General features: G+C 40.8%; 1 protein-coding gene across 1 annotated transcript in view; it reads left to right on the top strand.

The window, feature by feature from the left end:
• necab3 (N-terminal EF-hand calcium binding protein 3) overlaps positions 1–24,940 on the top strand; it is a 74,054-nt gene that overhangs the window by 40,641 nt on the left and 8,473 nt on the right. Inside the window, exons 5-12 of the mRNA XM_061939665.2 lie at positions 857–954; positions 8,335–8,471; positions 12,276–12,376; positions 15,124–15,194; positions 15,310–15,360; positions 16,725–16,837; positions 17,499–17,576; positions 22,704–22,795. Coding sequence (XP_061795649.2) covers positions 857–954; positions 8,335–8,471; positions 12,276–12,376; positions 15,124–15,194; positions 15,310–15,360; positions 16,725–16,837; positions 17,499–17,576; positions 22,704–22,795 — 741 coding nt within the window. The remainder of the gene's footprint in view (positions 1–856; positions 955–8,334; positions 8,472–12,275; positions 12,377–15,123; positions 15,195–15,309; positions 15,361–16,724; positions 16,838–17,498; positions 17,577–22,703; positions 22,796–24,940) is intronic.

The raw sequence follows: 24,940 nt of genomic DNA, 5'->3' as shown, positions 1-24,940 counted from the left end.
AATAAAATGAAACGTTACCTATTGCTAGTGGTAATGGTGAGAGCCCACCGAACTCGTGGCCAAAAAGGGTTCTTACTCTGTGCTATGTTGTCATTTTGTAATCAAGCAAAACGACGACAAAAGTCTGAAATGGATTGTAAGTTTTTCGCAACACTACAAATTCTTAAAAGCCACCACAAAGTAAAAAATCAAGCAAAATGACGACAAAAGTCTGAATTGGATTGTAAGTTTTTCGCAACACTACAAATTCTTAAACGCCACCACAAAGTACAGTATGATAAAACTTTACAAGGCACAAAAAAATCTCAACAAAACATCAATAGCCGCAATCCTGTGCAAACTGCCAGTAGCACTAAGCACAAATAAATTCAAAACAATCGGGACATCTTTAATATTATCCACGTTTACATTGCTTTGTTTGAATTCAAACAAAGAGGAGTCTAGTGTTGATAAATACTATGCTTGCTTAATTTTATGTTGATGGTATATGAAGATTGTGCAGTTAAATTTTTTTTTTTATCAATTTGTTTATTTATTCAAGGGTCAGCGCTTTCGGAGACATTTTAAGTTTTAAATGGTTTTAATGGTGGATTATTGGGATTTATGGTATTCTGGTGTGTTAACAAAGAACAACATTGTACACTGAACCAAACCCCGTCCCTACAAAACTTGATAAGATCTGAAACGTGGATTTTGTGTAGCGTTGCACCCTTAGCAGTTGTTCCTAATGTTGTGTCCATTTTTAATGAACTAGAAGCCACCGCTGACTTTTTGAGTGTGTCATGACAGCCCGCTGATGGAAAAAGACGTAATTTTCCTGACATTGTGTCACTAACAACTCGCCTTCCTGTCCCAGATTTTTTTTCTCAGCACCTCGGGGAATATCTGAATGTCCTCTCAGCTCTTGAGAAGCTGAACGTGGCCATTTTAAAGGCCATGTATAAAACTAAAGAGGTAAGATTTCCTTCCTTCTGGGTCTAGCTCACTTTAACACCAACCATTCAGTGCCAGTTGGTGATGATGAAACACAGCTTAAAAACTGCAGCAACACACAAATGGCTAAAATGTATTACAAGTGGTATACATTCTACAATTATACATCTAAATATAAGGGATGCTGAAGTTTTCAGAATGTCTTTTACTTTGACAAGGCCAAACTTTATTCACTTATCTTTTTTCACCAAGACTGACTACAGCTGTGTCATTGGCGGCATAACATGATTTGTTTGGCCGCACTCATTGGATGGATACCATTTTAAAGTCGAAGGAACTCAGTGAAGCCCTAAGAGGGTGAACCGTACAAATTTAGATAAGTTGGAAAATGTCATTTTTAAACAACTCCAAAATCATCGATTAAAAAAAATATGAAACTTGTGTATGTAAACTTGTACAACTCAGCTGTATCCATCATTACAATATCATGTGTAATTATTTTTAATATGTGAAATGCTGTTGAACTAAATTATTGTTAAAGGTGCAGTTTGCAGAAAGTATCAAAAAAAAGGTTTTAATCAAAAAAAATATGACAACCACATCAACTGCTAGCATATGTTACCAATAGCTGTGTAAAAGAACTGATTTAACCAAAAAAATTCAATATTTTTCACAATTAGAAATTAAACTTTGTAGACGTTTTCGTCTGGCACAAATTTAACGATTAGTGGTCATAGCGGTTATTAGGATTCCCCCATCCCCCGCCCCAAATTATTTAGTTCTAAGGCTGTCTAAATATTGAGAGGTGACGATAATTGAAGATGAACAATTAATTCTACAAAAAAAGTTAAGTACAAACAATTGTGATACCAGCGCCATAGAGAGAGAACCGAGCAATCTTGAAAAAGGTTGTCCGTCCCTCATGCTTTTGTCCACCTAGGTTGCTACACCGTGATGAGTATTGAAACTGAAAGTTGACTCTAGGCTGGTACTTCATGACACCTATATATGTGTATATATACTGTATATACAGTCGTGGTCAAAAGTTTACATACACTTGTAAAGAACATAATGTCATGGCTGTCTTGAGTTTCCAGTAATTTCTACAACTCTTATTTTTTGGTGATAGAGTGATTAGAGCACATACTCTGCAAAAAGTCAGTGTTCAAAAACAAGAAAAAAAAATACAAAAATGAGAGGTATTTTATTTGAACTAAGCAAAATTATCTGCCAATAAAACAAGAAAATTTGGCTTGTCAAGACTTTCCAAAACAAGCAAAATGAGCTAACCCCAATGAACCCAAAAATACCTTAAAATAAGTATATTCTCACTAATAACAAGTGCACTTTTCTTGGTAGAAAACAAATTAGACCTTTTTGCTCAATATGTTGAAAAATATTCTTAAATTAAGTACATGCTAGTGCCATTATCTTGACATAATGATATGCGCTCTGCATTACATTTCTTGAAACCAGCAAACTTATACTAAAAACTAATTTATTGTTCTTAATGGAAAGGCAACAAGGCAACCGCTTGTTACTCTCGGGGTCTACTAGCCGCTCAGGCAAAATATATTGTCTAAAGATGCATTTTTCCATCGATAACATGACATCATCGTGCATATATACAGCCCGGCCCCCGGCCAACTTTTTTTTTTTTTGTAATTTTGAAGAATTTATCTGAATGTGCATGAACTATTTCTTTTCAAAATTGTTTGAAATGTCACATGTTAAATGTTTAAATATTAACTGTCAGTTTACTCTACTGTGCCAACTGTACTACTATATGAGTACGTATTTTCTACAAGCTGTAATATCTTACTGAGACAATTTAGGACCAAAACCCTTAAAACAAGTAAAACACTAACATAAAATCTGCTTAGTGAGAATAATTATCTTATCTGACAGAAAATAAGCAAATATCACCCTTATTTGAGATATTTAATTGTACTTAGATTTCAGTTTTTGCACTGTACTTGTTTGTCACAAAAAACATTCATGAAGTTTGGTTCTTTTATGAACTTATTATGACCACTCCTCCTGACAAAATTGGTGCAGTTCAACTAAATGTGTTGGTTTTCTGACATGAACTTGTTTCTTCAGCATTGTCCACAAGCTTAAGTCAGGACTTTGGGAAGGCCATTCTAAAACCTTAACTCTAGCCTGATTTAGCCATTTCTTTACCACTTTTGACGTGTGTTTGGGGTCATTGTCCTGTTAGAACACCCAACTGCGCCCAAGACCAACCTCCAGGCTGATGATTTTAGGTTGTCCTGAAGAATTTGGAGGTAATCCTCCTTTTTCATTGTCTCATTTACTCTCTGTAAAGCACCAGTTCCATTGGCAGCAAAACAGGCCCAGAGCATAATACTACCACCACCATGCTTGACGGTAGGGTGGTGTTCCTGTGATTAAAGGCCTCACCTTTTCTCCTCCAAACATATTGCTGGGTATTGTGGCCAAACAGCTCTATGTTTGTTTCATTTGACATCACATGGACAAAGATAAGACCTTCTGGGGGAAATTGTTGAAATTACAAATGGTATTCACATGTTTATTTCTTTTGTTTGCATTGGAACAACACAAACCCCCACCCCAAACTCTGATATTATTTTACACAGAACTCCAAAAATGGACTGGACAAAATTGTTGGCACCCTCAACTTAATATTTGGTAGCATAGCCTTTGGAAAAAATAACTGAAATCGGATTTCATGATGCCATGCACACAGTCAAGGCATCGGGTACCAGAAGCAGCAAAGCAACCCCAAAACATCAGTGAACCTCCACCATTTTTGACTGTATGGATGGTGTTCGGGCAGCACGGTGGAAGAGGGGTTAGTGCGTCTGCCTCACAATACGAAGGTCCTGAGTAGTCTTGGGTTCAATCCCAGGCTCGGGATCTTTCTGTGTGGAGTTTGCATGTTCTCCCCGTGACTGCGTGGGTTCCCTCCGGGTACTCCGGCTTCCTCCCACCTCCAAAGACATGCACCTGGGGATAGGTTGATTGGCAACACTAAAATTGGCCCTAGTGTGTGAATGTGAGTGTGAATGTTGTTTGTCTATCTGTGTTGGCCCTGTGATGAGGTGGCGACTTGTCCAGGGTGTACACCGCCTTCCGCCCGATTGTAGCTGAGATAGGCTCCAGCGCCCCCCGCGACCCCTAAGGGAATAAGCGGTAGAAAATGGATGGATGGATGGATGGATGGTGTTCTTTTATTTGAAGGCCTCATTTTGTTTTATGTAAACAGTGTGATGATGTGCTTTTCCAAAAAGCTCCACTTTAGTTTGATCTGTCCACAGGACATTCTCCCAGAAGGATTTTGGCTTCCGAAGGGAAGTTTTTGCAAACTCCAGTCTTGCTTTTTCATGTCTCTGCGTCAGCAGCGGGGTCCTCCTGGGTCTCTTACCATAGCGTCTCTTTTCATTGAGATGGGGACGGATAGTGCGAGCTGACACTGTTGTACCCTGTGTCTGCAGGTCAGCTTGAATTTGTTTGGAAGTGGATCGAGGTTCTTTATCCACAATTCTAACAATCCTTGGATGCAGTCTTTCATCAATTTTTCTCTTCCGTCCAGGGAGGTTAGCTACAGTGCCATGGGCTTTAAACTTCTTGATGGCATTGCGCACAGTACACACAGGAACATTTCGATCTCTGGAGATGGACTTGTAGCCTTGAGATTGTCCATGCTTTTCCACAATCTTGGTTCTCAAATCTTCTGAGAGTTCTTTGCTCTTCTTTCTTTTCTCCATGCTCAGCATGGTACACATAACACAGGTTGAGTCAACTTTTCTCCAGTTCATCTGGCTGCAAGTGTGATTTCTATATTGCCAGCACCTGTTACTTGCTACAGGTGAGTTGAATTACAAAGTTAGAATACAACTATTTCTTACAATTTTGAAAAGGTGCAAATCATTTTGTCCAGTCTATTTTTGGAGTTCTGTGTAAAATACATACACTGAACAAAAATATAAAAGCAAAACTTTTGTTTTTGCTCCCATTTTTTAATAGCGGAACTCAAAGATGTAAAACTTTTACTATATACTAGAGATGCGCGGTTTGCGGACACAACCGCGGAGTCCGCAGATTATCCGCGGGTCGGGCGGTTGAAATTAAAAAAAAATTGGATTTTATCCGCGGGTCGGGCGGTTGAAATAAAAAAAAATTAGATTTTAAATAGATTCAGGCGGGTGGCAGTTAAACCAATTCAGAAATATATATACATAGTTAAATGTTGTTACCCACATACGAAAAACGAGCAGGCACCTGCAGCACGCCACAACAGAAGAAGAAAAAAAAAAGATGGCAACGCCGGCAGCAAACGTGGTACTCGACAAACTAAAAAAGGGAATACTAAAGACCAGGGAAAAAAAGGCCAGAAAGGTTCACCGTGGACTCGTTTTTATGAGGTTGTAAATCAGGATGATAGTAATGCTGGCTACGTGATTTGCAAGAGCTGCGACGCTGTTTATGTCTACGACAGTCACAAAACCGGGACATCTAACATGGTGCATCACATTTGTGCAAAACCCCGAATCTCCACAAACACCCTGAGCATGAGCAGTTTCGTCCACCGTGATCCCAGAAGAGTGCCACAGGATGTTAAAACAAGATGGATAGCGCGCTTGGAGGTGCGCTCAGCGCGGCTCCCAGATGATTGCGCACTGGTGTGCGTCTGGGTCGTGACAGCGTGGCACGCATTGAATGTCTCTGCTGCATTGGATCAGTCTCCTTTCTTTAACAGGCAAAAGCTTTATAACCTCACTAATGCCTTGCATCGTCTATATTAGATATATAACAACGGGTGGGTGCAGGCGGGTGCGGTTTTGATAAAATGTTAGTTCGGGTGGATGGCGGATGGGTGACGACTTTTGTGATGCGGTTGCGGATGAAATAATTGCCTATCTGCGCATCTCTACTATATACACAAAATACCTATTCCTTTCAAATATTGTTCAGAATTATTTCTAAATATGTGTTAGTGAGCACTTCTTCTTTGCCAAGATACTCCATCTCACCGCACAGGTGTGGCATATCATGATGCTGATTAAACAGCATGATTATTGCACGGGTGTGCCTTAGGCTGCTCACAATAAAAGGCCACTCTGAAATGTGTAGTTTTGCTTTATTGGGGATTTGGGGGTGGGGGGTCAGAAAATCAGTCAGTATCTGGTGTGACCACCATTTGCCTCACGCCGTGCAACATATCTCTTTTGCATAGAGTTGATCAGGTTGTTGAATGTGGCCTGTAGAATGTTGGTCCACTCCTCTTCAATGGCTGTGCGAAGTTGCTGGACATTGGCAGGAACTGGAAAATGCTGTCGTATACGTCGATCCACAGCATCCCAAACATGCTCAATGGGTGACATGTCCGGGATGTTTTCAGCTTCCATGAATTGTGTACAGATCCTTGCAACATGGGGCCGTGCATTGCCATGCTGCACATGAAGTGATGGTCTCGGGTGAATGACAGAACCATGGGCCTCAAGATCCCGTCACGGTATCTCTGTGCATTCAAAATGCCATCAATAAAATGCACTTGCGTTAGTGGTCCATAACATACGCCTGCCCTTACCATAACCACCCCCCACCATGGGCCACTTGATTCACAACGTTGACATCAGAAAACCACTCTCCTACACGACGACACACACGCTGTCTGCCATCTGCCTTGAACAGTGAAAACCAGGTTTTTTCCGCTAAGAGAACACGTCTCCAACGTGCCAGACGCCTTCAGATGTGAGCATGTGCCCACTCAAGTCGGATACGACGACAAACTGCAGTCAGGTCCAGACCCGGATGAGGACAAGGAGCATGCAGAGGAACTTCTCTGAGACGGTTTCTCACAGTTCGTGCAGAAACTCTTTGGTTATGCAAACCAACTGCTGCAGCAGCTGTCCGGGTGGCTGGTGTCAGACGATCATGGAGGTGCACCTGCTGGATGTGGAGGTTCTGGGCTGGTGTGGTTACATGTGGTCTGCGGTTGGAAGGCCGGTACGATGTACTGCCAAATTCTCTGAAACACCTTTGGAGATGGCTTATGGTAGATAAATGAACATTCAATTCACGGGCAACAGCTGTGGTGGACATTCCTGCTGTCAGCATGACAACTGCACAATCCCACAAAACTTGCGACATCTGTGGCATTGTCCTTTGTGATAAAACTGCAAATTTCAGAGTGGCCTTCTATTGTGGGCAGGTGAAGGCATACCTGTGCAATAATCATGTTGTTTAATTATTGTGTTCGATCCACTATGGACTTTCACAATATTATGTCAGACCCACTCTACATCCATTGCTTTCGGTCTCCCCTAGAGGGGGGGTTTACCCACATATGCGGTCCTCTCCAAGGTTTCTCATAGTCATTCACATCGACGTCCCACTGGGGTGAGTTTTCCTTGCTCTTATGTGGGCTCTGTACCACGGATGTCGTTGTGGCTTGTGCAGCCCTTTGAGACACTTGTGATTTAGGGCTATATAAATAAACATTGATTGATTGATTGATTGAATCAGCATCTTGATATGTCACACCTGTGAGGTAGGATGGATTATCTTGGTGAAGAAGAAATGCTCAGTAACATAGATTTAGACAGATTTGTGAACAGTATTTGAGAGGAATAAGTCTTTTGCGTATATAGTAAAGTTTTAGATCTTTTGAGTTAAACTAATGAAAATTAGGAATGTTGCGTTTATATTTTATTCAGTATTCATATATATATATACTGTATATATACACACACTTATATACATATATATACACATATATACACATATTTTTGTAATATATTGTATATATATTTTATATATTGATCTATATATATATATATATATATATATATATTTGTTTCTTTACATTATATGACCGTGTGTTTTAACTTAATAATGCTAGGATAATTATTGCTCAGATAATAATTTGCTCTCGTAATTTTTTCAAAAATATGTTTGCAATGAATAACTAAATAAAAGAAAAGCCAGCAACAATATTGCACAATTACTTTACGGCAGGTTTAAGCTTACAACCTGACGTGCTCATTAGCAGAGAGAAGCGTAGGGAGAATACGTGTGGCCTTAATTAGCTAACCAGCTTCCATCTCCTCTTTAAAAGCAGCCTGAAAGTCCTCCGAGGGTTACAAATATCGCACGCTTAGCAGATGCGGTCCGCTGCCAACCGCTCGAGTGTCGAGTTTTGACAAGGAGCTGCTGCGCTGTTGCTCCATTAGCACAACGTGTCACCAGGACTCCATGCAGAGGGTGCAATCACGTTGAGGGACAGGAGCAGCAATTATGGCGCCTGTTATAAATCATACATTTATGAATCATTAATGTGCTGAGAGATTGAAATGTTTATTTTTACTTTGTGCTATTCATGATGTTCCTGCTGTCACTGTGTGTTGATGGCAGGAGTACCAGGACTCAAGTGTTCTAGACCAGTTTATGACCCGCTTCCTGCTGCGAGAGACGTCCAGTCAGCTCCTGTCCCTGCAGAGGTCGCTGCAGTGCGCCATGGAGGCCGTGGATGAGGAGAGCAGACCCTTGAAGTCAGTGCTAGCATTAACACCATACTGTACCTCCATCCATACAAGACAGTATGTTTTAGGAACATGTTCAGATAACCAGGAGTTGGCAATGTAACTAATGAGCATTATGAACGCCCTTTGTAAGAATGCCAGAATTTCATATGTACTAATATGAGCATAACATAAAAAAATTTAATTATGAGGGGTAGGAAATTGAAGAAAAAATAGAAAAATAATGTTTCGTAAAACCTTTAAAAAAGTCTTAATGTTATGACAAACAAATTCAACATTTTACAAGAACAAGGTGGTAATAGCATAAAAAGAAATACAGTGTACCACAACTTATGAGCTCAATTGGTGCTACGACCAAGTTCATAATTCAAAATACTCGTATCTCAAATTAGCCCCGCCCATTGTAATGAAAGGGACAAGCGGTAGAAAATGGATGGATGAATGGATGAATATGTGCTTGCTCCCCCCAAACATTTAACATGTAACATGTAACTATGAGATAAGACATACAGCATTAGGACAAACGACTCCAGTAGTTGTATTAAGTACTGTATTTTTCGGACTATAAGTCGCTGCGGAGTATAAGGCGCACCGGCTGAAAATGCATAATAAAGAAGGGAAAAAACAGCACTGGAGTATAAGTCGCATTTTTTAGGGAAATGTATTCGATAAAAGCCAACACCAAGAATAGACATTTGAAAGGCAATTTAAAATAAATAAAGAATAGTGAACAACAGGCTGAATAAGTGTATGTTATATGAGGCATAAATAACCAACTGAGAACGTGCCTGGTATGTTAACGTAACATATTATGGTAAGAGTCATTCAAATAACTATAACATATAGAACATGCTATACGTTTACCAAACAATCTGTCAGTCCTAATCGCTAAATCCCATGAAATCTTATACGTCTAGTCTCTTACGTGAATGAGCTAAATAATATTATTTGATATTTTACGGTAATGTGTTAATAATTTCACACATAAGTCGCTCCTGAGTATAAGTCACACCCCCGGCCAAACTATGAAAAAAACTGCGACTTATAGTCCGAAAAATACGGTAATAATAATAATGTGAAGCATTTACCTCTTGCAGCAGACTGAAAAGGACTTTGAAACCCTTCCCGTCTTATTGGATCCAACATGGACAATGAGCCAAGTTACGTTATAGGGAAGGCTGTTCAATAAGGTTGAGAGAGCAGCGAGTAATGCCGTTTAAAAAGCAGTTATGATGTTATCTCCCACAAACAGTGTAGTGAGGAAGAGAGTGGAAGCTTTTCAGGCGATGTGCTGGGAGGCTTACTATCACACAAGGCTGTGCAGCTGCAGCGGGGACATTGCCGGTTCATAGCGCATGGGAGCGACAGACTACCCTGGAAACCCGAAGCTGCTTCATTAAGTCGGCGGGAAGACTGTGGAAGCTAACCACTGCTGAAAGTTTGGTTTCCGTTGTTTGGAAAACAAGATTATTTCGACCTCTCGTGATAAGCTGATGCCAGCAAGTTAGACCAGGGGCTGATCTTACGGCGGCCATCTTGCCGCAGGCTCGTAACTCTAAATAATGCTCGTAACTTAAAGCATAACATGGGGCGGTATAGCTCGGTTGGTAGAGCGGCTGTGCCAGCAACTTGAGGGTTGCAGGTTCGATCCCCGCTTCCGCCATTCTAGTCACTGCCATTGTGTCCTTGGGCAAGACACTTTACCCACCTGCTCCCAGTGCCACCCACACTGGTTTAAATGTAACTTAGATATTGGGTTTCACTATGTAAAGTGCTTTGAGTCACTAGAGAAAAAGCGCTATATAAATATAATTCACTTCACTTCACTTCAACAAAAAATCGCGAGACAACTCGTCCCTCAACACATTCAAAATTTAAGGTACTCGGAAGTTGAGGTACCACATATAAAGTAATTATTCCATGAGTAAAATACATTTTCTGAGGAAAATCATTTTATGGTAACAAAATCACAATTTCGCAGGATTAACGTTATATTATTAGGTGCATAAACAGACAACTTTTTATTTTATTTATTTATTTTTATTTTTTTAATTAAATCAACATAAAAAAACACAAGATACACTTACAACCAGTGCACCAACCCAAAAAAACTCCCTCCCCCATCCACACTCATCCACACTCATTCACACAAAAGGGGCTGTCTCTTTCCGTTATTAAACTTCTGGTTCCTACAATATAGAACAATACAGTCCTTGAAGCACACATGATTGTGTGTGCTGCTGGTCCACTAACATTTTCATTAATTACAATTTTTTTTGTAATTGTTTTTCTTTCTGTTTTATTCAAGAAAAAGTTTGTATTTATTTATTTATCTTATTTTATTCTTTTTTTTTTTTTAAAGGACCTTATCTTCACCAGACCAGGTTGTCAATAAAATGAGATTGTTTAAAGGGTTCTTAAAACCAGGTCAAGTCCAGATGATGTCCAGGTCGGGCTCAGCAACACACACCTTCACCTATGTACACTGAAAACCAGGGAACACAACAGAAGATGGCATACATTCCACAAACAAAATTACATTTTCAAAATAAGCACCCATGTACAGTTCAGATCAGCAACACACACCTTGATTTATGTACGCTCAAATTAGGGAACACAACAACAAATTGCATATCATCCATAAACAAAATTACATTTTCAAAATAAGCCTTTGAGGACTTCCCATTTTTTTATGTTTTTTGGCATCATTATCATTATTATTATTAAACAGACAACTTTGTTTTTGTTTTGTTTTTGTTTTGTAAATATGGCCTGACTACACTTTTGCTAGAACACCCGCTCATTTAAAGAAAAAAAATCCACATGGATAATTCAAAACACCATACCATGGGTGCCCAAATTTAGCCAAGAGGTGGCTTCTCAAATGTAATACATATTAATACTGACCTCTTTCAAGGTCCCACAATCATTGATGGCATATCTGCAAGGGTATTTAGTCTCAATCTATTGAACGTGACAATCTTCTTCTAGCTAAATGGAGAATGCTTAAAATCGCGTTTTTACTTTGGCCCTTGGAGGCAAAAGGTATGCGCATCCCTGATCTCGACTGTACAAATTAGCTAAGGTATTGATAACAATGTCAACTGCTGAAGACAACTAGTTAAAATGCCATAAAGAAGTATATAGTGAAGCAAAAATGTGGCTACTGTAAAGTCATCTGCACCATCACGGCAAATACAAAGAGAGATGACATTCACCTCGCTATTATAGCCAAAGTTGTCAGTGAATGCGGCGCTGTAGAAGCAGTGAGAAGCCTCAGCTAATGAGTTCCACCTCCGACGGCTTTTCTTTTAAGTTATGTCGCCCGGAATCGCCCAATGCGCAGTATTCCAGTTCAAACAGCTGACTGGCTAATAGGCCCGGCCACTATAGGCTGGATCTTCTTATAGGCTGCTTTTTTCATCAAACGTATGGTTAATAGAGCATGAAACTCTCCGGTATGACTCATTTCTTAAACAGCACTTCACCTTTGAACAGCTTATTAAAAATCCCAGCACACTTTTAGAAAATATTCATCATCCATATCAACACATTGAAAGAACTCTGTCAGCTAGGATTGAGTTCATTGTTTGGTGGGGTTTTTTTTGTGAGGCAGGCATAGAAAGAAAATTTGACTCCATACTGTTGACAGGTTAGTTCTGGGATTTTTGGGGGGTTTTTTTCACCAACTTCCACCAGTTTCTCCATTCCAATCATTTGTATTGTAACCTCCTTCCTCTGCAATGACAAGCACTACCTACTGTATTAAGTTTGTGTTATTATCTACCTAGCTTTTTTTTCCCATCCTTACAGGGGAGAGGAAAAAACGACAGAGCTGCTGTCGGTGCTCACGAGTGGGCATCGCTGTGGTTGCGGGCTCCTTGATAATGCCCATTTAAACTGCCAAAACACAAGTAAGAGGCACTTCAGTGTTGGGAATTTCAGTCATTTAGAGTTAAACCAAAGTTTTATTGAAATTATATGCCACAAAAGTAATACATAAAATACAACTGTAAGTTGGATTTAGTTTTATTGCATAATGGTTTAATTTCTTAAGTCCTGACACTCAAAATGTTTAATAAGTTATTTTAAAGACATCACGTGGTTACATTTGCACTATTCAACATGTCTAAAAAGGAGGTGGAAGAAGCAACGTTTATTTAATCTTGCTCCATCTCTATTAGACTTAGACTCAGACAAACGTTAATGATCCACAAGAGAAATTGTTAGACACAGTAGCTAAATTACAAAGGGAAGACAAAGGATAACTAAACACTCACAAGGGCACAAAAAAAGGGCAAAAACATTAAATAAAATGCAGCCCAAAAATGTACCATTTACAAGAGATTATATATAACAATATAATAATATAATATATATGTATATATATATGTCTTAATAAGGTTATCCAAAAAATAGTGCTCGATACCGTAGTAGAGCGCAATATATGTATGTGTGGGAAAAAAATCACAAGACTATTTCATCTCTACAGGCCTGTTTCATGAGGGGGAGTTCCCTCAATCATCAGGAGATTTTAATGGGAGCATTCACATACCATGGATTATATAGGGCACAGAGTGGGTGGGTACAGGCTGGTGGAGGGGCGTGGTGATTGGCTCATGTGTTACCTAGGAGGTGTTTCCGTCTGTGGCGGCATGCTGTTACAATTTTGCTGCGCTTGTTGAGGGATGACAGGTCTGGACGGTAAATAATAAACAGTTTTTCTTTCAAGCATAGGTTGCATCTTTTATTACCACTATTGTAAGGTGTGCTGGATGCAAGAATTTGCCATGTTATTGAATATTCAACATTATTAAAGACAATAATGTTGAATATTCAATAACATGGCAAATTATTGTTATTGTAAAGTCATCTGCACCATCACGGCAAATACAAAGAGAGATGACATTCACCTCGCTATTATAGCCAAAGCTGTCAGTGAATGCGGCGCTGTAGAAGCAGTGAGAAGCCTCAGCTAATGAGTTCCACCTCCGACGGCTTTTCTTTTAAGTTATGTCGCCCGGAATCGCCCAGCACTTCAATAATACAATATTCAATAACATGGCAAGAATTTGCCATGTTATTGAATATTCAACATTATTAAAGACAATAATGTTGAATATTCAATAACATGGCAAATTATTGCATCCAGCACACCTTACAATAGTGGTAATAAAAGATACAACCTATGCTTGAAAGAAAAACTGTTTATTATTTACCATCCAGACCTGTCATCCCTCAACAAGCGCAGCGAAATTGTAACAGCATGCCGCCACAGACGGAAACACCTCCTAGGTAACACATGAGCCAATCACCACGCCCCTACACCAGCCTGTACCCACCCACTCTGTGCCCTATATAATCCATGGTATGTGAATGCTCCCATTAAAATCTCCTGATGATTGAGGGAACCCCCCCTCATGAAACAGGCCTGTAGAGATGAAATAGTCTTGTGATTTTTTTCCCACACATACATATATGTATATATATATATATATATACATACATACATACATACATATATATATATAAAACCGTATAACAATTAACCATTTACAAGAGATTACAGTATATATAACAGCTGCAGCAAAAAAAGGGCCGCATAAAAATAGATAAATTACAAGTAAATACAACTGAACATATAGATTATAAACAAATAAATATTCGGTAACGTGATTCATTCACAACATATATTTTATATGTTGACACTTTAAAATATTGTTCACTTCCTGTGTAAAGGAGAGAAAGTGAGCTGTTAAAAAAATCAATAAAGAAATAGAAGTTGAACAAAATCACAGTGGCTTGAGCAGATAGTGAAAAGGAAGGGATAAAAAGTGATACAATAAGAATCAAAATCTAAATAAAACATTAATAAGAGTAAAAAAAAAAAAGGGAATAAACATGCTAATGTAAAGTAAAAGGAAAAACGTGTTAATAAAGTCATAACGTTGCTAGCAAAAGAAAACATGTAAAAAAATTTTTTTTTTTAAAAGTCCTACAGTTACTGTACATAAAGTGTTTGTTTATAACGAAAGTCATAATTTCACCAGGAATACAAAAGTAATTTTATAAGCAAAAAGTACTAAAATGTGCAGGTCTTCACAGTAAAGCAGGGTGAGTAGTTTTACTTTATTGCACTAAGATTGCACATTGGTTAGCTTAGCTTTATACTTGACAATGAAGAATGTTAAAAATGTGATATCAAACTGTCCCTGAACAGTTAGTAGTTTTCGTAGCGGCGATTGGCAATTTTAGATAAGATTCGGGAAGACAAGCAAATGGTTGTCATGTAGTGTCATGAAGTTCCTATTTTTACATGCTCGTTTCTTGGAATTGTTCCCTGAAAGTGTTTTAAAATGGTACCACCGCACATCCTAATGGGGGATGGATATGGATGGAGGTGGAGGGGTTGTCTCGCAAGGTTCAGGGACTTGCACAAGGACACAGCAGAACGTCGACAGCAGAGTTCATAGGTTAAACTTACAAAATTGGACACGAAAGGACGACATGCTTTGCAGCGATGAAGCAAAGAGGTGATCGCAAATAAAGTAGCAGTACATCAATAAATTACCTTCAGCATGGAAAAAGGCGGGCAGAATGGACGCGGGGTGGATGATGTGTTGTCATTGTGGTGATTTAACTGGCTGCTGTCTGTCTCCAGGTAAGGATGGAGGCGATTGGAGCTCTCAAACTGCTCGGCTTCAGCAGCTGCTGGATAAACTGGAGTGTCCAGTATGAAACATTCACTCATGTTGCACCATGTTGCACCTTGTTTGACATGAAAAGGTCACTTCCTGTTTAGAGTCGCTCAACCAAGCCAAATGTTTTCTTTACCCTTGTTTCTTAGGGTCCAAAGTTGGAGCCTCTGAAGGAGGACACTTCCAACACGAGCACGTCCGTAAGTCAAAAAGATCATGTGAAAACTTTATTTGGCTCACATTGAAAAGAAAAAAACATGTGCAGTGGTATATATAAATGTATATGGGTTTATATATGTATATGAGTGTATATATGTATATGGGTGTGTGTGTGTGTGTATATATATATATATATATATATATATACGTATGTATGTATAGATATGTATGTTTACGTATTTATAGATATGTATGGATATATATGTGTATATGTACATAAACATACATATATATGTATGTGTATATATAGATACATATGTACTTGTATATATACATACATATATGTATAAATATATGTGTATATTTACACACATATATGTATGTGTATATATATATACACGTATGTGTATGTATATACTGTATATATACTGTATATATTATAGATACACGTGTATATGTGTATAGATGGATATATATATACACATATGTGTATGTATATACTGTATATATACTGTATATATATATAGATACACATGTATATGTATATGTATATATTTACGTATATATGTGTATACATATGTACAGTATATAAACACATGTATATATGTATATAGACACATATACGTATACATACACGCACAAATATACATATGTACTGTATATACACACAAATATATACACACACACATATATATATAAATACATATATATATATATATATATATATATATATATATTTTTTTTTTTTTTTTTTTTTTTTTTTTTTTTAATTTCCAACTTTTTTGTAACAATATTGTCATATCATATTGTTTTAAGAAGTTTTTAGAACAAAATACAACAAAATACTTTTTGCCTAACACAACACCCTTTTATTGGAATGTCCTGACTATTTCTCATGATTTGACTCATTTGAGCTTGTCACTCATTTATCAGCTTCCCAAAAACTGCTGTAAAAATGTTTATACTGTATATTGTTTGCCACTTTAAACAAATATACTAAATATGGTAGCTAAAAATAGAAAGTTTTTCACAAAAGAACCATTAACTGCTTTTTAGCAATTCGAGATTTTTCTTTCACGTTGCCATTTTAAGTACATTTATAGTGCATTTTAAATCAATTAAGAGGCTGCAGTCTGCTGGAGTGGCAGAATTTAAAAAACAGGTACAGAAAACACCATCGTCAGAGGTAACCATGGCGACACTTGCATTCAAGTAATCAAAAGGAAAATGCAGAAGTTTTTTGTGTGTATTTTCATGCTGACAGTCAGCTTAAAAAAATGTTCTGAATGTTGCAGCGTGACTCAATTTGCCTCAGCTTGAATGTGCTGGAAAAGTAGCACAACAAGTTGCAAGTTCAAGGCCATAAAGTTATTTCAAAAGTGTTTTCTCTTCATGCTGACAACAGAACATCCTCCTGGTGCAGAGGAAGATGGCTGTGAGTGACGATGACTTGGACCACTTCAGGAAAGTTCTCAAGAGCTACGTCGATGCAACGTCGGCCCACTCGGACAACCTGCAGTCAGTGTCTTGCTTCTTTTTTTTTTTAAACTAATACAAATACATTGTATGGCCTGTTGTGTTGCTGTGGTGCGGTTCGGTTCACTTGAGCTCAAATGTAAACGCCGAATCAAAATGACAGTAAAAAAACATGCAGAAATGACAAACGTGTCAGAGAAAATGGGTTGGAAATGTTGTTTCTACTCTGCTTTCCCCTGCCGTGTGTGTGTGTGTGTGTGTGTGTGTGTGTGTGTGTGTGTGTGTGTGTGTGTGTGTGTGTGTGTGTGTGTGTGTGTGTGTGTGTGTGTGTGTGTGTGTGTGTGTGCGTGCGTGTGCGTGTGTGGCAATGGCATTCTTTGAAAGTATATTTTAGAAGATTTTTGTGACGTCCAAGCATGTTTGTCCTCTGCAGTGGACATTTATTTTGTCAGACATACACATTTCACAACAAAATAGCTCTGTAATGGAAAATACGAATGTCCACTGCAGAGGACGCTGGCTCTCAGGAGGATACATAGCAGGATATTAAACGATATTATCCTTTAAAAAAAAAAAAACCCCACAAATATTCAGTGTGAATGCTGGCTTATCGCACCAAAGTGCTCCACAGGCATAATTTGTAATTACTTTTTCAAGTGTGACCACGGCCTAAAATCCCGTTTTTCTTCTTTCTTGCTGTCAGCATCTCCGTTCAGAAGCTGCCGAAAAAGTCCTCTTACGTGGTTTACGAGTTCTGGCCAGACCGTGTCTCCTGGATGAGGTCAGCGCTGAAGCTCATTGGACACTCGTAAATACTAAAACCCCCAAATCCAAATGCCACTTAAAGGGGAACCGCACTTTTTTTTTTTTTCGTAATTTTGCCTATTGTTCACAATCATTATGAGAGACAAGAACACACGTCTTTTTTTTTTTTTTTTTAGATTTTAAAGAGGATAAAAAGGATTTTAAAGACGATAAAATCTCTTGGAAAAACTCTCCATCAACGTTTTGTATACACACTGCAAATCTATATATAATGTAGTAACAGACATGTTCATAATATGTAATATGTACAATATTTACTGTATTTGGTCATTTTAATTAGAGATGTCTGATAATGGCTTTTTTGCCGATATTCCGATATTGTCCAACTCTTAATTACCGATTCCGATATCAACCAATACCGATATATACAGTCGTGGAATTAACACATTATTATGCCTAATTTTGTTGTGATGCCCCGCTGGATGCATTAAACAATGTATTAAGGTTTTCCAAAATAAATCAACTCAAGTTATGGAAAAAAGTGCCAACATGGCACTGCCATATTTATTATTGAAGTCACAAAGTGCATTATTTTTTTTAACATGCCTCAAAACAGCAGCTTGGGGCGGGGGTAGGGGGTAGCGGGGGGTGTATATTGTAGCGTCCCGGAAGAGTTAGTGCTGCAAGGGGTTCTGGGTATATGTTCTGTTGTGTTTATGTTGTGTTACGGTGCGGTTGTTCTCCCGAAATGTGTTTGTCATTCTTGTTTGGTGTGGGTTCACAGTGTGGCGCATATTTGTAACAGTGTTAAAGTTGTTTATACGGCCACCCTCAGTGTGACCTGTATGGCTGTTGACCAAGTATGCGTTGCATTCAGTTGTGTGTGTGAAAAGCCGTAGATATTATGTGACTGGGCTGGCACGCAAAGGAAGTGCCTTTAAGGTTTATTGACGCTCTGTACTTCTTCCTACGTCCGTGTACACAGCGGCATTTTAAAAAGTCATACATTTTACTTTTTGAAACCGTTACCAATAATTTTGAAACCGATACCGATAATTTCCGATACTACATTTTAAAGCATTTATCGGCCGATAATATCGGCAGTCTGATATAGTCGGACATCCCTAATTTTAATCGATGCCTGTGACTGACTTCCGACTTCTGGCAACAAATGTGTGTTCCTACTTCCGGAAACAAATGGGAGTGTGTTCTAATCATGGCAGACTTGGTAATAGACAATAAAGACGACTATTTTTGGACAAATGAGGATTGACAACCTTATCTTTTTGAAGCTGAATATACAGAGGATGAACTGCTCCTTCTAGAAGCCAGCACGAAGGGAGGGTGAGATGTCGGAGCAGACGGGAGCGAAGATGAAAGTAACTTTGGTGCTATGAATGTGGAATTTGAAGCCAAGCTGTTTCGACATAAATGGAGTGTTTACCCAAATAAACAGGACAAAATGTCCTCGGCCAGCTGGACCAAACAGACAACTGTCCATTGAGTGAGTCACGCTTTACATTGATCATGATACACGCAGAACCTCATGCGTGTTATTACAACTACAGTGCGTACACTGTCTGGCTAGCTGTGGTCAAACGAAACATGAAATGTGGGCTAATACTTTGCAGATACTGTAATATGATTGTTCATGTTTTTCAGTCACTACATATTGGTGTCCTATCGCAGTGTTGTGCATTACAAACTCAAATGTGTTTCGTGCTGACGCAGAAGCTAGCTGATCTCTCTCCGTAGTTAGTTTTTACGGCTAATACCAAAGCACGCCGAAATGTTACTACGCTAAAAAAAGAGTTCTTCAGTGTTCGCTCTTACAATAGCAATGTCGCTACAGTTTGGGTATTATACAGGTTATGGAACGCAAATGAAGTATTGTTGACGGTTTTTGAATGCATTTTAAAGTGATTAAAGGTAGGCTTGATTGCTCCCATTATCTGCATTGCTAGCAACCTAGAACAAGCTGTTTTTTTATATGCTAGAATGCAAAAAAAAACAAAAAAGCAAAGGCCATAGAGGTCGGGTGCAATGTGAGCTGGGCGGTAGCCAAAGGCAGGGCACTTGGCGGTCCGATCCTTGGCTACAGAAGCTAGCTCTTGGGACGTGGAACGTCACCTCGCTGGGGGGGAAGGAGCCTGAGCTAGTGCGCGAGGTAGAGAAGTTCCGGTTGGATATAGTCGGACTCACCTCGACGCACAGCAAGGGCTCTGGAACCAGTTCTCTCGAGAGGGGCTGGACTCTCTTCCACTCTGGCGTTGCCAGCAGTGAGAGGCGACGGGCTGGGGTGGCAATTCTTGTTGCCCCCCGGCTCAGAGCCTGCATGTTGGAGTTCAACCCGGTGGACGAGAGGGTAGCTTCCCTCCGCCTTCGGGTGGGGGGACGGGTCCTGACTGTTGTTTGCGCTTACGCGCCAAACAGCAGCTCAGAGTACCCACCCTTTTTGGATTCACTCGAGGGAGTACTTGAGAGTGCTCCCCCGGGTGATTCCCTCGTTCTACTGGGGGACTTCAACGCTCATATTGGCAACGACAGTGAAACCTGGAAAGGCGTGATTGGGAAGAATGGCCGCCCGGATCTGAACCCAAGTGGTGTTTTGTTATTGGACTTTTGTGCCCGTCACGGATTGTCCATAACGAACACCATGTTCAAGCATAAGGGTGTCCATATGTGCACTTGGCACCAGGACACCCTAGGCCGCAGTTCTATGATCGACTTTGTAGTTGTGTCATCGGATTTGCGGCCTCATGTTTTGGACACTCGGGTGAAGAGAGGGGCGGAGCTTTCTACCGATCACCACCTGGTGGTGAGTTGGCTGCGATGGTGGGGGAGGATGCCGGACAGACCTGGCAGGCCCAAACGCATTGTGAGGGTTTGCTGGGAACGTCTGGCAGAGTCTCCTGTCAGAGAGAGTTTCAATTCCCACCTCCGGAAGAACTTTGAACATGTCACGAGGGAGGTGCTGGACATTGAGTCCGAGTGGACCATGTTCCGCACCTCTATTGTCGAGGCGGCTGATTGGAGCTGTGGCCGCAAGGTAGTTGGTGCCTGTCGTGGCGGTAATCCTAGAACCCGTTGGTGGACACCGGCGGTGAGGGATGCCGTCAAGCTGAAGAAGGAGTCCTATCGGGTTCTTTTGGCTCCTGAGGCAGCGGACAGGTACCGACAGGCCAAGCGGTGTGCGGCTTCAGCGGTCGCGGAGGCAAAAACTCGGACATGGGAGGAGTTCGGGGAAGCCATGGAAAACGACTTCCGGACGGCTTCGAAGCGATTCTGGACCACCATCCGCCGCCTCAGGAAGGGGAAGCAGTGCACTACCAACACCGTGTATGGTGCGGATGGTGTTCTGCTGACCTCGACTGCGGAAGTTGTGGATCGGTGGAGGGAATACTTCGAAGACCTCCTCAATCCCACCAACACGTCTTCCTATGAGGAAGCAGTGCCTGGGGAATCTGTGGTGGGCTCTCCTATTTCTGGGGCTGAGGTTGCTGAGGTAGTTAAAAAGCTCCTCGGTGGCAAGGCCCCGGGGGTGGATGAGATCCGCCCGGAGTTCCTTAAGGCTCTGGATGCTGTAGGGCTGTCTTGGTTGACAAGACTCTGCAGCATCGCGTGGACATCGGGGGCAGTACCTCTGGATTGGCAGACCGGGGTGGTGGTTCCTCTCTTTAAAAAGGGGAACCGGAGGGTGTGTTCTAACTATCGTGGGATCACACTCCTCAGCCTTCCCGGTAAGGTCTATTCAGGTGTACTGGAGAGGAGGCTACGCCGGATAGTCGAACCTCGGATTCAGGAGGAACAGTGTGGTTTTCGTCCTGGTCGTGGAACTGTGGACCAGCTCTATACTCTCGGTAGGGTCCTTGAGGGTGCATGGGAGTTTGCCCAACCAGTCTACATGTGCTTTGTGGACTTGGAGAAGGCATTCGACCGTGTCCCTCGGGAAGTACTGTGGGGAGTGCTCAGAGAGTATGGGGTTTCGGACTGTCTGATTGTGGCGGTCCGCTCCCTGTATGATCAGTGTCAGAGCTTGGTTCGCATTGCCGGCAGTAAGTCGGACACGTTTCCGGTGAGGGTTGGACTCCGCCAAGGCTGCCCTTTGTCACCGATTCTGTTCATAACTTTTATGGACAGAATTTCTAGGCGCAGTCAAGGCGTTGAGGGGATCCGGTTTGGTGGCTGCAGGATTAGGTCTCTGCTTTTTGCAGATGATTTGGTCCTGATGGCTTCATCTGGCCAGGATCTTCAGCTCTCACTGGATCGGTTCGCAGCTGAGTGTGAAGCGACTGGGATGAGAATCAGCACCTCCAAGTCCGAGTCCATGGTTCTCGCCCGGAAAAGGGTGGAGTGCCATCTCCGTGTTGGGGAGGAGATCTTGCCCCAAGTGGATGAGTTCAAGTACCTCGGAGTCTTGTTCACGAGTGAGGGAAGAGTGGATCGTGAGATCGACAGGCGGATCGGTGCGGCGTCTTCAGTAATGCGGACGCTGTATCGATCCGTTGTGGTGAAGAAGGAGCTGAGCCGGAAGGCAAAGCTCTCAATTTACCGGTCGATCTACGTTCCCATCCTCACCTATGGTCATGAGCTTTGGGTTATGACCGAAAGGACAAGATCACGGGTACAAGCGGCCGAAATTAGTTTCCTCCGCCGGGTGGCGGGGCTCTCCCTTAGAGATAGGGTGAGAAGCTCTGTCATCCGGGGGGAGCTTAAAGTAAAGCCGCTGCTCCTCCACATCGAGAGGAGCCAGATGAGGTGGTTCGGGCATCTGGTCAGGATGCCACCCGAGCGCCTCCCTAAGGAGGTGTTTAGGGCATGTCCGACCGGTAGGAGGCCACGAGGAAGACCCAGGACACGTTGGGAAGACTATGTCTCCCGGCTGGCCTGGGAACGCCTCGGGATCCCCCGGGAGGAGCTGGACGAAGTGGCTGGGGAGAGGGAAGTCTGGGCTTCCCTGCTTATGCTGCTGCCCCCGCGACCCGACCTCGGATAAGCGGAAGAAGATGGATGGATGGATGGATAGAATGCAAAAAAAAACTTTTGTCTTCTTGTCTCTCACAATGATTGTGAACAATAGGCAAAAAATAATAATAAAAAATGTGCAGTTCCCCTTTAACTGACTTTTGTTGGCAATTCCCAGCTACCTACAGTCCAACGACAGCAAAGACTTCAAGCGCTGCATAATCGACATGCTGGAGGATGCTGAGGTGGTAACTACTATGTATCTACCAGGTGTGTATGTGGACAGATGCACTCATTGGCCACGACATTAGGTACACATGCACAAGCTACACAACCGGTTCGAACCTCGGCGATGTGACACTGACTATACTTGTTGTCCTTCTCTCCTCCCGCATAAAGTCAAAATAGGACACAAAACATCACTGTAGCAACAAGAGTTTTTGTTTGCATTTTACTGTAAAAAATAGTCAACATAATATTAGGGACGGCGTGGCGCAGTGGTAGAGTGGCCGTGTGCAACCCGAGGGTCCCTGGTTCAATCCCCACCTAGTACCAACCTCGTCATGTCCGTTGTGTCCTGAGCAAGACACTTCATCCTTGCTCCTGATGGGTGCTGGTTAGCGCCTTGCATGGCAGCTCCCTCCATCAGTGTGTGAATGTGTGTGTGAATGGGTAAATGTGGAAGTAGTGTCAAAGCGCTTTGAGTACCTTGAAGGTAGAAAAGCGCTATACAAGTACAACCCATTTATCATTTATTTATTATATGCCGTATTAACCCAAATATAGTATTTTTTCAAGCAATGACCCGGTCCTGGGATCGGATCGTGGGCTGATATTTGCCTTTTTTAACTGATCGACAATCGGCTGATGAGCCGCCGAGCGCAGACTTTAACAGCTACAATATGTCCCAGTGTTTACATGGCTAAAGACTGTACTCGCGTCAAAGAGTCCTTTTAAAAGGAATGCATGCTAATGGAGACACAATTACATTGTTACACACATGCAGGAGTTCCAGTTGTGTGTCTTGCCAAAACACCGGCTCGAACTGGGGAGCAAGCTGCAACAAATGTGTTGTCTATCCACAGTGCGAAACGACTTCTAGGATAGTTATCCTCACCAACATGGCGAACACTGCAAAAACTGCAATCTAAGTAAGATTAAATATCTCAAATAAGGGTGATATTTGCTTATTTTCTGTCTGATAAGATAATTCTTCTCACTAAGCAGATTTTATGTTAGAGTGTTTTACTTGTTTTAAGTGTTTTGGTCCTAAGTGATCTCAGTAAGATATTACAGCTTGTAGCTGAGATTTGATGACCTATATTGAGTAAAACATGCTTGAAACTAGAATATCAAGTGTTGCAAAGCTGTGTTATTAACACTCACAAGTATAAAACTACTTTTTTAAAGTAATCATTTCTTACTTCAAGCGTGAAAAAAAAAAATCTTGATTTTGACACAAATGTGTCTCATAATTAAAACAGATGACAGCCAAATGGACTTTGCTGTTTTATTTTCAATGAAACAATAGAAAATACGTACTCATATAGTAGTACAGTTGGCACAGTACAGTAAACTGACAGTTAATATTTAAACATTTAACATTTCAAACAATTTTGAACAAAAATAGTTCATGCACATTCAGATGAATTCTTCAAAATTACAATTAAAAAAAATTTGGCCGGGGGCCGGGCTGTATATATGCGCACTAATTGACTGAAAGAGCACGCACTTGGGGCGAGGATGTCATGTTATCGATGGAAAAGTGCATTTTTAGACCATATGATTTGCCTGAGCGGCTAGGAGACCCCGAGAGTAACAAGCGGTTGCCTTGTTGCCTTTCCATTAAGAAAAATGAACTAGTTTTTAGTATAAGTTTGCTGGTTTCAAGAAATGAAAGAACTTATATAGTATAAGTTTCAAGAAATGTAATGCCGAGCGCATATCATTATGTCAAGATAATGGCACTAGCATTTACTTAATTTACGAATATTTTTCAACATATTGAGCAAAAAGGTCTCTTTTTTTTGTACCAAGAAAAGTGCACTTGTTATTAGTGAGAATATACTTATTTTAAGGTATTTTTGGGTTCATTGATGTTAGCTAATTTTACTTGTTTTGGAAAGTCTTGACAAGCCGAATTTTCTTGTTCTATTGGCAGATAAATTTGCTTAGTTCAAATAAAATACCCCTAATTTTTTACTGTTTTTGAACACTGACTTTTTGCAGCGTAGTATTATCACTGGAGGACTCGAGGAAAATGAATGACTAAAAATGCTACACACACACACACACACACACAACAGGCAGGACAACACAAGAAGCTAAAGTTAAAAGTTAAAGTCCCAACGATAGTCACACACACACTAGGTGTGGTGACATTATCCTCTGCATTTGACCCATCCCCATGTTCAC

Source organism: Nerophis lumbriciformis, linkage group LG03, assembly GCF_033978685.3.
Source record: "Nerophis lumbriciformis linkage group LG03, RoL_Nlum_v2.1, whole genome shotgun sequence".
Classification (NCBI taxonomy): domain Eukaryota; kingdom Metazoa; phylum Chordata; class Actinopteri; order Syngnathiformes; family Syngnathidae; genus Nerophis; species Nerophis lumbriciformis.
The sequence above is the reverse complement of the archived record's forward strand: the minus strand, read 5'-3'. Positions and strand labels throughout refer to the sequence as shown.